The sequence below is a fragment of the Cherax quadricarinatus genome, chromosome 71 (genome assembly GCF_038502225.1).
Source record: "Cherax quadricarinatus isolate ZL_2023a chromosome 71, ASM3850222v1, whole genome shotgun sequence".
In the NCBI taxonomy this organism is placed as follows: Eukaryota; Metazoa; Arthropoda; class Malacostraca; order Decapoda; family Parastacidae; genus Cherax; species Cherax quadricarinatus.
Window position 1 is genome coordinate 14,178,181 of NC_091362.1, and position 15,996 is coordinate 14,194,176.

Below are 15,996 nucleotides of genomic sequence, written 5' to 3' on the forward strand. Positions count from 1 at the left end.
AACTTGAGAAAATGTTCAGGAGGGTTAAAAGTGGATGAAACACAATTTTCACTGTGCAATACAATGCATCTTAAACAATAACAAAACTGCTTAATATAACAGTTTATTTCTTTGAAACTTTTTTCATAGGATTTATTAATTAATGACAGTACAATATTAGCTTACTGACTTCTTTATTTTTTATTTTAACATGCCGGTCGTCTCCCACCAAGGCAAGGTGACTTGATAATCTCAGAACCACAGTTCGAGCCTCCCATCCAACCCTTCTTTATATCCTCTTTATTTATTATGGTGGCCATATAAAAAAAAAGAAAAAGAAATTAATAGGACACTGCCAAGTGAGTCAAACACTGTATTAACCCGTAAACGGTCCAAACGTATATATACGTTTTTTCAACATTTGAAAGTACGTAAAAAAAGTAGATCTTCTTTTTGTTTTTTTACATTTGAAAATGTGTAAAAAACTTTGATCTACTTTTTTTTTGTTATATTTGAAAATATGTAAAAAAAACATAGATCTACTTTTGGAGCACTACACATGTGAAGTTAGATCTGCTTGGACCGTTTACGGGTTAATATACAGTGTCTGTGCTGAAAGTGTCTTTGTGCCATCAACTCATCTTATTTTTCTTTGTGTAATTTGTGATCCAGAATTGTAAAACATATTCCAAGTGCAATCTGACCCACTTAACTTTTTGGCAATTGAATCTTCCAGAACTCTCTCTGCTAATAAGGCAATGATCTGATGATTATGAAGTAAGGTTCTGCTTGCCGTTATTAGCGTCTGTGTAAACACTATCTGTGTCATCTGGAGTCTGTTAGCTGTCATGTTAAAGATTTTTATCCACTATTCTTTCTTCCTAGTCACTTCCTCCCCTCCAATTTTTGGTATCTGTTGACTCAGGAATGTCTCACATTCTGGGTTTAATTCCAGTTATCTCCTTCATTCTCCATGGGGAAGTGGAATAGAATTCTTCCTCTGTAAGCCATGCGTGTTGTAAGAGGCGACTAAAATGCCGGGAGCAAGGGGCTAGAAACCCCTTCTCCTGCATACATTACCAAAGTTAAAAACAGGAACACTTATTTTTCCTTTTTGGGCCACCCTGCCTCAGTGGGATATGGCCAGTTTGTTGAACGAAAAAGAAGAATCTATTTCATATTCCAGCTTTATTTTCTAATTAGTAAATTAGGTGCCAACATAGAACTAGAGGTGAGGTGAGTTAATGGATGGGTGGTTGTGTTTGTGTTTTGTTCATAATTTATATTGATGTGCACTGTATATGAATTATGCGTAGAGTATATGAATACGTGTAAGGTGTATACATGCTCAAATTACACCAAATTATTACAAATACATCAAAATGATATACAGTATAAGAAAATAAAAACTACAATCTTGTGCCTTGGTCCATGGTATAGTAATAAAACCTGCTCAATAATATAGTAATAAATAATATAGCAATAATATAGTAATAAATAATATAGTAATAAAAACTGCTCTTTCAATAAAAATCTTTAATAAATACTTTACGGTGTTTCCCTCTTTGGGTCACTCGACCTTGGTGAGACAGCAGGTGTGGCAAATTTTTTTTACAGTGAATAATAAAATATGAGATACGTCAATTCCAAAGACCATGACAAAGAAGAGCATAAACAAAGAAGCACCGCTTTACTTACCCTTCGTTCGCACTAGGAATAGCAGTCACCGGAGGTAATGGAAAAAAGTGATGTTAGAGCTCAGAAAGAACTTCAGGCAAAGGAAACATGCTAAGGGAGTAATAAAGATTAGCAACAGAAGTTGGATGCACTACACTACATCTGTTTTTAATTTTGTGAGAAATACATAATACAATACTATAAAGCCCCTTATTATTACACAGGCAGGAATATTATTATAAGCAAACCAGCATTAAGGTATCCTCTATCCTCTTACTGCTTCTTTCTAAAGTAAACTACACAAAACAAAGAGTAATGTTCTTTGTTTCTCAGTATGTGAACACGAAAGTGTGCATGTGTATGATTGTCTATGCTTGTGGTGTTCCATCTTTATATTTGATGTATAAATATTTCTTAAGTTACCAATGACTAGGGCATATATTCCCTATAATTGGAGCCCACTACACTTATCTCTCACTTTTATTTGTGAAGAGTTATTACCAGCTATCTTTTCTACATTTTCACAGAAGTTTGGAACTGTGGCCTTTTGGCTTAATTATTAAGGATATGAAAAAGACTGTCTTTTCTGTTTTATCATATCCCTTCATAATCAAGCAGTGCGTATTACATATATCCCCCCTTTTCCTCTTGGCTTAAATTTAAGAGAAAAGATTTTCAATGCTTTCATTTTTTTTTTTCAAAGCTCACCTGTTCTAGAAGTTATTGTGGCATAACATTTCCTTAATTAATATAATGAGCATAAAAAAGTATATACATACATGTCAATTTCCATAACTTCATAGAAGGAATAAAAATCAATTTAAGGTGTCTTGAAAATGGAGAATGTACATCAGATATGTAGATTTCAAATCTTTATTGTAAGCTTCTCAAATAAGTGTGCCTAAAATAAGTAGTGGCATTCGATACTGAACATGTAGATGCAGCTAGGGTAGATGGTATGGTGATACCGACAAACTATGGAAAAGTATGTACAGTTTGCAACATTTATTGTAAGAAACGTTTCCCCATACTGGGTTCAACAATCCTTACTACCGATGGAGCCACTCGTGGCAAAACATTTCCTTTAATAAATATCATGGACTAAGCACAGTTTCCTCTTCCATATGCAAGGAGCTATCAGAGATGAGTGTGTGGGAAGTCTCCATCTAGATGGAGAAGCAAGATTTTCGTTGTCTGATTGTTCGGTACTATTGATAAATGACATCTGCTAAGTGTGATATAAAATAAATAAAGCTAAATGCCAGGAAGAACATTAGAGATTTTCAAAAAATATGAAGATAGACTTTTGCCTCACCCTAGATAATAAAGACATTTAATGAAATAATTAAAATAAAACTGAAAAATCACATATCAGTAAAATGCAACCATGGACAACATAGGATGAAATAAGTGGAAAGGGCATGTCCTAAAGAAAAAGTGACTGGATCTCTAAAGGATACATAAAAGAAAAAATGATACTATGGAAGTGAAAGAAAAAAAAGGAATGAGAATACTCCTCCTAATCATGACCAATGGGACTGAAACATGACAGGAAATGAGATGCAAATCTAAAATTCAGGTTATGGAAATGAACTATCAGAGAAAAACCACATCTGTTAATGTTTCTAGAAATCGCAGCCCCATGGCCCGGTCCCAGGCCAAGTCTCGTAAAAAAAAAAAATGATGAAACACAGGAAAATAAAGCTACCTAAGTGTATACTGAATATAAGTAGAAGTTTGTAAGATTTACTTGTCATCTTACATGCTCATGGGGAAGAAAAAATAGCAATCCTGCCACACTCATATGACATAATGGTATAATCTCCTCAGATTATGTGACACAGGGTGATGGGAAAGAAGTAATGCAGAAATATCTGACATAAATGGAATAGTAGAGAAGGCTTGACACATGAAGTGTGGGATAGAGTAGGTGAAGATAAATATTCTATGACTTTCTGGACATCTGGAGAGTATGACTGAGGTTTGAAAGGGAGACATACAAGAGTATTTTTATTATTATTATATTCATGGGAAGCACTAAACCATCAAGGGTAATAGTGCCTGGAGAAAGGTAATTAGGTATGATCTAAGGAAGCTGAGGACAGCTTTTATTTCTTGGATCAAGAGTCTTTCACCAGCATCAAGGCACTGTCCTTAATGCTGGTGAGAGAGTTAAATACATGAGGTTAAGGGTGATGGTTGGCAACCTACCTCGTGGAAAGGTCAAGTGGAAAATTACATGTAAGATAATTCTTATGCTGGGTTACAGCACAGATCAGGATATATGTACTTAGGTATGATTTTCATGTCATAAACATCCTTTTATGAGAGCTAAGTCCAAAAGAAATATTTAGAATGCACACTTAATCATGTATTGTCAAGTTACAAAGTAAAAACATTAACATAGACATGCCCATTAAAACAACTCATGTGGGGAGGAAACATGGTGCAAGAAATAAATGAGAAAAGTAAAAATCATTGGCAGTTTAAGATAGTAAATTTTGTTCCCGTAAAATTTATTTAAACATTATTGACAGATTTTACAAGCAAAACAAAAATTTGCCTAAAATGCTTAAAACAGAAATTAATGAATAGAACAGCTTCACTATGAAAGAATATTAAATGCATGGTGATATAAAGGGTGTACAATGGCACTTGAATTAAATTTTAATCAGATTAACATCAAATTATAAAATAAGAAAAAATTTGTATTTAACCTGTCTGTACAAAAATATCAGAACTTAGCCTGTCTCTATAAAAAAACACATGCTATAAATTTTGGTCCTTAAAAATATTTCTGAAGAAATATTAATAATCAGAATGTCACCAAAATAAATTTAGAAGATATTAGTACTTAACCTATTTGTCTAAAGTATAAATATGTTGAAAAAACTAAGGTCCTGAAAAAAAAAAACTGAAATGTTAATAATTCCTATATTAAAAACTTGTGCATGTATTAACTATTAAGAGGACAGAGGCCTTGCTGGTGCATTAAAGATATTTACTACACAGGTCTATTGCTTTACATTAGGTGAAAAAAAAAAAAAAAAAAAAGCAGAGGGGGATGACAAATTAATGTGTAAGTCCACCCAAAGAAAAATAACACTGGAATGTTTTTAATAAAAGGAGCTTTAATATATATACTGTATATACTGGCTTATGGCTAGTGTTTTTGAGAGCTCAAAAGGCACCAAATATAAATAAATATATAAAAATAACATGAGTTATGGAGTATTGTTAGTACATTTTTTTTTTTTTTTTTTTCAACAAGTCGGCCGTCTCCCACCGAGGCAGGGTGACCCAAAAAAGAAAGAAAATCCCCAAAAAGAAAACACTTTCATCATCATTCAACACTTTCACCACACTCGCACATTATCACTGTTTTTGCAGAGGTGCTCAGAATACAACAGTCCAGAAGCATACACATATAAAGATACACAACATATCCCTCCAAACTGCCAATATCCCAAACCCCTCCTTTAAAGTGCAGGCATTGTACTTCCCATTTCCAGGACTCAAGTCCGACTATATGAAAATAACCGGTTTCCCTGAATCCCTTCACTAAATATTACCCTGCTCACACTCCAACAGATCGTCAGGTCCCAAGTACCATTCGTCTCCATTCACTCCTATCTAACACGCTCACGCACGCTTGCTGGAAGTCCAAGCCCCTTACCCACAAAACCTCCTTTACCCCCTCTCTCCAACCCTTTCGAGGACGACCCCTACCCCGCCTTCCTTCCCCTATAGATTTATATGCTTTCCATGTCATTCTACTTTGATCCATTCTCTCTAAATGACCAAACCACCTCAACAACCCCTCTTCTGCCCTCTGACTAATACTTTTATTAACTCCACACCTTCTCCTAATTTCCACACTCCGAATTTTCTGCATAATATTTACACCACACATTGCCCTTAAACAGGACATCTCCACTGCCTCCAACCGTCTCCTCGCTGCTGCATTTACCACCCAAGCTTCACACCCATATAAGAGTGTTGGTACTACTATACTTTCATACATTCCCTTCTTTGCCTCCATAGATAACGTTTTTTGACTCCACATATTTGCATAAATTCCTTTTATTAACCCTCTGAACATATGCATCATGTACCTGGCTGTGCCCATACTGGTGAATTCTTCCAAAACTTCCCAAATATTTTTATTTTTATTTATATTACTGAAAAGCTAAATAAATTAAAGATAATCAATGTTAAAAGCAGAATGTTGTCTCCTGCTACTAATTGTACCAAAAGTGGTCAGAGGCTCCACATGATACTCACTCTACATTTCAAGTCATTTTGACATGCATTCTGTGCTACATATTTTTCCTCAGAATTAGCACCAAATATACTCTACTTAATTAGTGGTTCTTCCAATTTACTAGTACAGTGAAGTATCACAAAATCAGCTGGATTAGGTGAATGCCTTCCCAAACTGCTGCTGTTATTGATCATCTTGGCATCTTTCCATCTGCAGTAGCTACTGGTCATGAGACTAACAATCTGCCTGGATTTCTGAAGTTCCCCAATGATGGTTATCAAGAGCTTGGTAAAACAAATTCCAAAGAAATGAAATTTCCACAGCTTTGCCAGAGCTTTAAAATCTACATGTATTTGTAGCAGCCTCTAGAAGATATGTGATAAATTTTATCACATGGTACACCAAGTCACAGATGTATGGGATTTCACAGAGGGTCCAAATAATTTTCTCGTAGAAATTACTTTCCTGGTATAAATTATTGCTACTGACACCAACAGGCACCCACAGGCAGAAGATACACACACAGAACACTTGTTGTGCATGCATACCATCACTGCATTAATTTAGGTGATATCCAGTCAACTGATTTAACGAAAAATACGTATAGCAAACCCTACCATTAAAAGACTAATGAGGGAAAAAGGGTGTATGAGACTGCCTACTGTCCAGAACTTTTGAATTACGAAATTAATTTTTATGATCGTCTGGATGTCCCCCCCGCCACCCAAACTTAACTCCTGCAATTTTTTCTTTTTTCAACAAGTCGGCCGTCTCCCACCAAGGCAGGGTGACCCAAAAAGAAAGAAAATCCCCAAAAAGAAAATACTTTCATCGTCATTCAACACTTTCACCTCACTCACACATAATCACTATTTTTGCAGAGGTGCCCAGAATACAACAGTTTAGAAGTATATATGTATAAAAATACACAATATATACCACCAAACTGCCAATATCCCAAACCCCTCCTTTAGAGTGCAGGCATTGTACTTCCCATTTCCAGGACTCAAGTCCGGTTATATAAAATAACCGGTTTCCCTGAATCCCTTCACTAAATATTACCCTGCTCACACTCCAACAGCTCGTCAGGTCCCAAATACCATTTGTCTCCATTTACTCCTATCTAACACGCTCATGCATGCTTGCTGGAAATCCAAACTCCTTGCCCACAACACCTCCTTTACCCCTTCCCTCCAACCTTTTCGAGGACGACCCCTACCCCACCTTCCTTCCCCTACAGATTTACACGCTCTCCATGTCATTCTATTTTGATCCATTCTCTCTAAATGACCAAACCACCTCAACAAACCCTCTTCAGCCCTCTGACTAATACTTTTATTAACTCCACACCTTCTCCTAATTTCCACACTCCGAATTTTCTGCATAATATTTACACCACACATTGCCCTTAGACAGGACATCTCCACTGCCTCCGACTGCCTCCTCACTGCAGCATTTACAACCCAAGCCTCACACCCATATAAGAGTGTTGGTACTATTATACTTTCATACATTCCATTCTTTGCCTCCATAGATAACATTTTTTGCCTCCAAGTATATAGTATGCCTGCAAGTATATACTCTATATAAGAATATGTAAAGCTAGATAAAAGCTACAAAATTAATGAAATAAAAATAATTAAAACATCTGAATTTTAATATAAATTGTTTTACCATTCCAAAAAGACTTTAAATTGAAAAAAAACATATGGGTAACTTAAAATATACGATAATGTTCTCACTCCTATAATTGTTAAAAATTTTGCCCAATCTGTTTATATTTTGGTTGAACTGAACTTTAAAAGAACTTAAAATTAAGCTTCTGAAATCAACACAGACACCATGGTCCTTTTACAATAAGTTCATTAAAAAAGGCTTCTACGTCAACATTAATTTTACTGCCAAGCTAATCTCAATTAAAAAAAAGTACATTTGTTATTTATTTAAAAAATCAAGCTAATGAAAGACATTAGTGAAAATAATTAATGGAATAAATTTCATAATACATGCATTTAGTAAGAAGACAAATTTAATTTGGAGAAATTTTAATTCTTACCTTCTGTAACATTCATGAAGGGTACTTAATAAGGTTTTTAAGCCCTTTTGACTAAATTCTTGCACCCACTGTATTCGGTTGCTGCGAAGAGCTACTTGCAAACTCTCTAGAACCTTGAAGAGGGCCTTTACGCTGAGGTCATCACGTTTTAAATAATCTATGTAGTCCAATGGTGTTTCAAATTTATGTTGAGTTTGTGCCATCATCTGTTAAATAAGATACATGATATTTAATAACTTTGCAAGTATGCAAGGCAAACTGTTAATAAAAAAGCCAAGAAGCCTGACTGGCCTACTGTAATGATAATACAGTGCTCCTTTACTCTGAAAAACTAAAGCATTCCTACATGATCATTCAGAAAAAATTTGCTTAAAGCAAATGTAGCTTATAAAGAATAAAAAAAAAGCAAAATATCATGACTGGAACAATACACAAATAATCTGCACACAGGAGAAAGAAGCTGATGATGTTTTGGTCCAACTTGTACCATAAACTAGTATACATACATTGGAGGGCAGGGATGGGAGAAAGAGGTACAAAAATAAAAGGAAGTGCAAACAATGCACCATTTCTATATCAAAACTCTCATTATTTTAATATTAATGATTACTATATAAAAATTGTAAGATAGATACCTAGTAAGAATATAAAAACTTCATTTACAGGGGAGTTCATGCACTTGCAGCATCAAAGTAATCATTTCTTGTTTGCAAAACTATGCTTAGCCACTTCAGCTGAAGTGGCTAGGCACAGATAAGAAGAAATGCTCACCTTATAATTACTCGCTAACATAATCCTCATTTTATCTACGGATGTTTTCATCATGACGCTCTCGTCCGGAATATTCATATCAGTCATCATCTTTTGAAAATGGTCTTTTACCTGCCAAGATATGAAAGATTTTAAGCTGTAAAAAAATTTACTTAAAAGTATAACATCACAAATGAACAACTAATTTATTTAAACCATATTAAACTTCTTCATATCAATATTTTAGTAAATTTATATAATTTGGGGGCAACTGGAAAATAATTATATTTTATATACGTATAATTATATTATATTCCTACTATATTACGTAATTAAATTATATTCATGGAGGAGTGCTTGGGGAAGTGAGCGTCAGTCAAATTTAATTTGAGAAAAGGGAGGATAGCTCAAATTCCTTACACCAGCATAAAGGTGCCACATACAAGAACTAGTAATAAGGTATGATTAAGTAATATTTTACAAAGAGACAAAGGGGACTTCATGAAAGCAAGGGCGAGAGAGAAGGAATCCCTAAAATCAAGGGAAACCTTTATAACAAAAATGATTATCAGTATAAAAGATCATCATCAATTATCAGGCAATTGCTTATTCAGTACAGTGACAGTGGACCCTCAGTTATCGGCCATTCCGCTTACTGACCAACTCGGTTATCGAGTGGTTTTTCGGCTTCCAGTTATCAGCCGTTATTTCACTTATCGGCTGTACTGGACACGTCCACCCACCTGCCCACTAGCCGCTCGTGCATTCGTGAGTCAGTCTGGCTGTGTCTCTGGGTGAGTGAGGACACCTTTGCTCATTCATCCAAACATCAAGGAAGCTAATGTTGCAAAAGGAAGTTTAGCAGGGACGCAGGGAGTGTAGCAGGCAGGCAGGAAGTGAAGCAGGGAGGCAGGACCCCAATGGAAATAAGTCACTCTGACTTTTTGGGTTATCCTAGGTTCTTTACACATATGCTGTGGAAGGGAGGCAGGGAGTGTAGCAGGGAAACTGGAAGTGTGGAATGGAGGCTGGGAGTGTAGCAGGGAGGCAGGGAGTGTAGCAGGCAGGCAGGGAGTGTAGCATGGAGGGAGTGTAGCAGGGAGGCAGGGAGTGTAGCAGGCATGCAGGGACTGTAGCTGGGAGGGAGGGAGTGTAGCTGGGAGGGAGGGAGTATAGCAGGCAGGCAGGGAGTGTAACAGGCAGGCAGGAAGTGTAGCAGGAAGGCAGGGAGTGTAGGAGGCAGGCAGGGAGTGTAGTAGGGAGGCAGGATATAGCAGGAAGTGTAGGAGGAAGGCAGGGAGTATAGCAGGCATGCAGGGAGTGTAGCAGGCATGCAGGGAGTGTAGCAGGCAGGGACGGAAGTAACCCCAGAGAGGGCTCTGATACCTGAAGTTCTTATGGAGGGGGATTCCCCTTCCAAACAATAATCAGTCCTCCCTCCTTCTCCCTGTCTTCTATAAACCAAGAGGAGTCTTCAATAAAGGTATTTAATAGTGATTTAAATGTTCATTTATTGTATGTAAAACTATAATTAATATTTAAAAAATGTATTGTTTGTTAATATTTTCGGGTGTCTGGAACATATTAATTATATTTACAAAAATTCTTATGGGAAATATCGGTCAATTTTTTCTGAACAAAATTATTCAGACTCCTGTTTGTTAGAGTTCTGGTACATTTGAACATTGAGGTTCCAATGTACAATGCCTGCACTTTGCAGGAGAGATGAGGATATTGAAGTGCAGAGGGTCATTTGAATTTCTAAACTGAAATGCCAGCTCACTTCCAGCAAAACAGCTAATGAATGAATAATGCTCAATGTTTCCTTTTTTCATCACCCTACCTTAGTGGAAGATAGCCAGATTAAAAATGAAAATATGTATTCCATATCCAGTAAGCTCTGAGTATTACAAGATGGCCATAACATATTACGTTATTTAAAATTACAAATTCCATAAATACTATATGTACTGTAGTTCTTAAAATATAAAGTTGACTGATTCAAGCACCAAACATTTAACTATTAGAAGAGTTAATCAAGAAATCAATTCTTCATTTTATGTTTAATTATAAATTTAAAACAATAATCCAGTATATAGAAACCTGATCATCGGTGAGGTTATCAATGTTATACTGGTCTTCCTCTATTTCGTTAAGGTCTATGTCTGAGTTTGGTCTAGGAAGGTGGCTACTCCTTTCTTTCCCAACCATCTTCTTCTTGGAAGTCCCAGTAAGCATCTTGTCCATCTTGGTCAACTTTAATAAAAATTATAATTACCATAATTTAAAAAATGAGCTTAAAAGAAAGCAAATTAATGCAGTACAGTTTATCAGATACATTAATGAAAACTGAAATTATAAAAGTGTTGTTTGTGGGTAGTTTGTTCCCACTTCTGAGTATTCATTGCTAATTTTATAAGAAACATATGTACCAACGGTCTCCACGGGAAAGTGTAACAAAATTCTTCCTCCATAAGCCATGCGTGTTGTAAGAGGCGACTAAAATGCCGGGAACAAGGGGCTAATAACCCTTTCTCCTGTATATATTACTAAATTTAAAAGGAGAAACTTTCGTTTTTCCTTTTGGGCGGCCCTGCCTTGGTGAGCTAAGGCTGGTTTGTTGAAAGATGACGATGTACCACTGGCAACAAAATCCCTCAAAATTATTTAATATGTACAATAGTTTAGCCCTTTCAGTGTTGCAGCACCTGCTCACAAACTTGCTCTAAAGGTTGAAGAATTAAAAAAAAAAATTATTTTATCTTATGAAATGACAGAGAATCTTTTTCAGAAGGGAATGAAACCAAAATTTGATGGAATTATGCTCTCACAAAGCGGTCTTGGCGATATTTACATATCAGCAATTTTGGCCACTTTGCACTATTTTTGGTCAATTCCATTGTTCCGGTTGACCAAATTCACAACGATTTCACTAGTATTCCTTCTATTCTATTGAATGAGTACAAAAAACTGCCCATTTACCTATTTCAACTACTCAATAAAGTACAGCCTCTCCTCACTTAGCGATGTACTCGTTTACCAACGACTCGGACTTACGACAGGCTTTCTGGCCAGTATGCATACATAAATAATGTATATTAGAGCTGATTTCCTCTATTCTGTTTATTACAATATACATACATTACTGTATAAACTTTTAAAAATATACTAAAAATTTTATAAATGGTGCCAAGGTGACATTAAAACAATATCAAAGATGGTTGACACAAACCCACTACCATTATGGTATGCTCCTTGCTTACAAATTAATTTACCAATGTGGTCTTAGGAATGGAACTCTGTCGTTAAGTGGAGAGACTGTAATCAGAAATTAGTAATTTGGCCAGTTTCACACAAAATTCATCAATTGCAAATTTGAAAACAGGGTCCAGAATAAACAATATAGATATTCCTGGAACTAAATAAACATTTCCTCTGCTCCTAAGTCACATCTCCAAGCCCCTCTAATATTACGCTTGCTTTTCATTTTGAATTTTTATTCACACAAAGTAGAAAATTTACTTTTATGCAGACTACTACATTATTGTAATGACTTTATAAATAACATCAGTGCATTCCAAAATGTGTATTAGACTGGCCAGCTGGACAAGTACTGGAGAAGCGACATCATTTGTGTACTCTGGAATATCAGCAAAAATTGATCATTTCCACTACTTTGAGCTTAATTTCAAGCTACTTTCAGTCCCGAAACTAATCAAAATCATCTCTATTTCTGTAATATATCTTCCATTCTATCAAAAGAGACCAAGAAACTGAGAATACAGCCAAAAAAAAAAAATGAAAATACACTGCAGTCACTATTTTAAACCAGAAAATGGTTGCATTTTTTTCTCATGACGCACTGCGTGCTGCAGGATTTTTTTATATGGTGCACACTTACCGCAGAGAACCATTCTCTCATATCTAGGTCCAAATTTACCACTCTCAGCTCATCTGAGTGAGCTGAGCTTATGGCATCATACTACAGGACCAAACTTGTTTCAAAGCAGTGATATAATAGGACTGACACTGATAGCACAAATTTTCTTGATTTAAAAAATTATGACTGATTATAATGGAATAAATAATTATTATTTGATGGAAATACAATATATTATTTGTCTGCCAAAATACCAACATAAAATGATGTAATATAAAGGGGTTCCTGAGAGTGTTGACATTTGGCAACTCATGAGTTGAGATGATGTGGTATTAAGTTTCATGCTTATACTTGTACAGTGTATAGTGATTTAACAGAAATTTATAAACAAATGTTACAAAAAAAGTACAGTATATAATGAATAGTGATTTAACAGACATTTAACAGTATAGTGATTTAACAAATTTAACAGTATAGTGATTTAACAGAAATTTATAAACAAACATTACAAAATACAGTACAGTATGCCTATTTGAATTCTTTAATTTTTTTTTTCAACAAGTCGGCCGTCTCCCACCGAGGCAGGGTGACCCAAAAAGAAAGAAAAAAATCCCCAAAAAGAAAATACTTTCATCATAATTCAACACTTTCACCTCACTCATACATAATCACTGTTTTTTCAGAGATACCCAGATACAACAGCTTAGAAGCATATATTAAGATATATAACATATCCTCCTGCCTCGGTGGGAGACGGCCGACTTGTTGGAAAAAAAAAAAAAAAAAAAAAAAAAATAACATATCCCTCCAAATTCTTTAATATACATGTTAAAATGCTAATTTTAACACTTATATTAAATGCAGTGCTTGGTTTAAATAAAATACAGTACACACTTCTTAGCCCGAATTTCTTATCACCTCTCTTTTTTCTTGTCCCCTTCCCTACCAGAGACTCAAGGCTTGCCAAGGATACTAGCCTCAACCATAGATTTCAAAACAGATCATTTTGAGGGGTCCTCATATCAATATTTATTCGTTGCCAAAACTAATCTCTCAAGAAGGGAAGTCTTCTGGGACCCCCAGCTCACAGGGTTTTCATAGATAAAGCTACTGGAAATTTAACTCTTTCAATTTTGCAAGTTGCACACACTTTGAGAAAAACTTAAGTGATAAAATCTTTAATGGGAGTTTCACATCATAATTGTCACATTTTAAGCCAATTATATTTTGGCATTTTTTAAACTATAAAAAGTATACCTTTAAATTACTTGTCAAAAAAAAAAAAAATACTTACGAAGCTTGTGGATTTGGATCTGTCGTTGCGTGACATCTTTCAGGCTGGGACGACAAATATAACTATATACTACAAAAATGATCAAGTTGTTCTTGAATCTGGAAGCTACATTGGATTTCTGCACCAACTGACTCTGGTTAACCTGCAAAAGACAGATTCTAATTGTACCTATGATAAAGACAGCAAAGAAAATAGTCCCACCGTGCCTCAGTGGGAAATGGCCGATGTGTTAAAAAAAAGAAAATTCCTCGACATGCACTGTAGCTGCTTACTCAAAACAAAATGCAGAATTGCAAAAACTGTATATGCAGTATTCATCAGTTCATTAATATTGAAAAAAGCTTAATTTTTTTTTTAATTATTTTAACAAATTTCAAGCATGGGACATGAAAGAGCAAAGACATAGTAATCCAGTGCTGACTCAGTGAACTGTAACATCCCCATCCCCTCTCAGAAGCAAGCACTATACATTCCAACCCACAAAACTCAAGTCTGGCTAGCTAGTTTTCAAAATTAGTTCATAGATAATACCTTACCTACACTCCAACAGCACATCAAATCCCATACATCACTCATATCCACTCTGATCAAACAGGTTCATGTGCATCTAAAGATGCTACCTTACCTCTCAATACCTTTAACACCAATCTTTCAAACATACAGTATAAGTCCTTCACACTATCCACCCATTCTAAATATTTCCACCTGCTTCACAAATATTTCTTACTCAATTCTTACTACATGACTATATCAACTTAATAACCCCTTACACACTGAATTATACCTTTGACACCCCTACACCATCTAATTCCTTCGTTTTTTATTCTATGCATAACGTACCACAAATTATGTCAGGCAATTATCTACCACTGCCTTCAACTTTTACCCTAACTCAACATTTCTGGATCATATGTCACCCATATTAAAGCATCGGTACCACTATACCCTAGAGGACGCTCAGGAATATACAGTGGACCCCCGCTTAACGATCACCTCCCAATGCGACCAATTATGTAAGTGTATTTATGTAAGTGCGTTTGTATGTGTATGTTTGGGGGTCTGAAATGGACTAACCAACTTCACAATATTCCTTATGGGAACAAATTCGGTCAGTACTGGCACCTGAACATACTTCTGGAATGAAAAAATATCGTTAACCGGGGGTCCACTGTACTTGATTTCCATAGTCTACCTTAGAAAAGATAAGGGCTGAATGAAAGCTTCCCTACAAAAATGGCCTAAAGTTTTAATTAAGTAGGTTCAACTGCCTAAGACAGAAGGGCCTAGTGTGAGATTTCCATGACATTCGACAATCAAAGTCAAGAAATTCAACCATATTATGCACTACAAAGGGGAAGCCATACTGGTATAAAATAACTGGCTGTGGGAAGACAGGGTGTTATGTAAAAGCTATCAAGCTGATTTTAGCAACAGAAAATTTGAAGTGACCCAGCTGGCAGTACAATCGATAATGTACTGGAGAGTGGTTACTATAAGCTAACATCCAGGCCTCCACAAGTGATAGCATAACAATTATTATATAAAAATGACTGGATATTTGTAAGCAGAACCGAGGCAAGTCCACTGATCTTTATCAAAAATAATGTAGTGCTGAGGAGGCAGCCTTGCTGTATGCCTTCGACTCGCACAAAGTCAAAGTTGGGAGAAAGACTGGCATTTACTCAAATGCTGAGGTTCCTCTCTAATAGGCATGCTTTGAGGAAAAGTAGCATATTGCCTTGCAGGCCCAGGAAAAAAGCTTGGGTAATGTTAAAATGCCAGGTAGTGTCATTAGCTTTTTCTAGACTGAAAATGACAGCAACCGTTAAATGTTTGTCTGCCAAAGTGTTCCAAATGTACATATACAGTAGTAATATAATAATTAATACATAGTATAATTATTAGAACTGTAGTATTAGTTTAAGTACTAAAACTATTAGTAATGTAGTATGAGTATACTGTAATTATTATTACTGCCTTAGTATTACTTTCATAATTATTACCATATTATTATTGTTAGTACAGTATATTAACAATAAATCTTTCATATTTCTCTTCTCAAATCCTTTTACAACATACACATATACTGTACTACA

At 35.5% G+C, this 15,996-nt stretch overlaps 1 protein-coding gene across 4 annotated transcripts in view; it reads right to left on the reverse strand.

Moving 5' to 3' along the window:
- dia (diaphanous related formin 1) overlaps window positions 1–15,996 on the reverse strand; it is a 77,961-nt gene that overhangs the window by 47,226 nt on the left and 14,739 nt on the right. For 3 of the 4 annotated variants that reach the window (XM_053793418.2, XM_070100048.1, XM_070100047.1), the window contains exons 2-6: window positions 13,901–14,042; window positions 10,830–10,982; window positions 8,748–8,858; window positions 7,977–8,182; window positions 1,678–1,689 (exon numbers count right to left, since the gene is read on the reverse strand). In XM_053793418.2, coding sequence (XP_053649393.1) covers window positions 1,678–1,689; window positions 7,977–8,182; window positions 8,748–8,858; window positions 10,830–10,982; window positions 13,901–13,936 — 518 coding nt within the window. In that variant the 5' untranslated portion in view covers window positions 13,937–14,042. The remainder of the gene's footprint in view (window positions 1–1,677; window positions 1,690–7,976; window positions 8,183–8,747; window positions 8,859–10,829; window positions 10,983–13,900; window positions 14,043–15,996) is intronic. The other variant, XM_053793420.2, reaches the window with a different exon arrangement.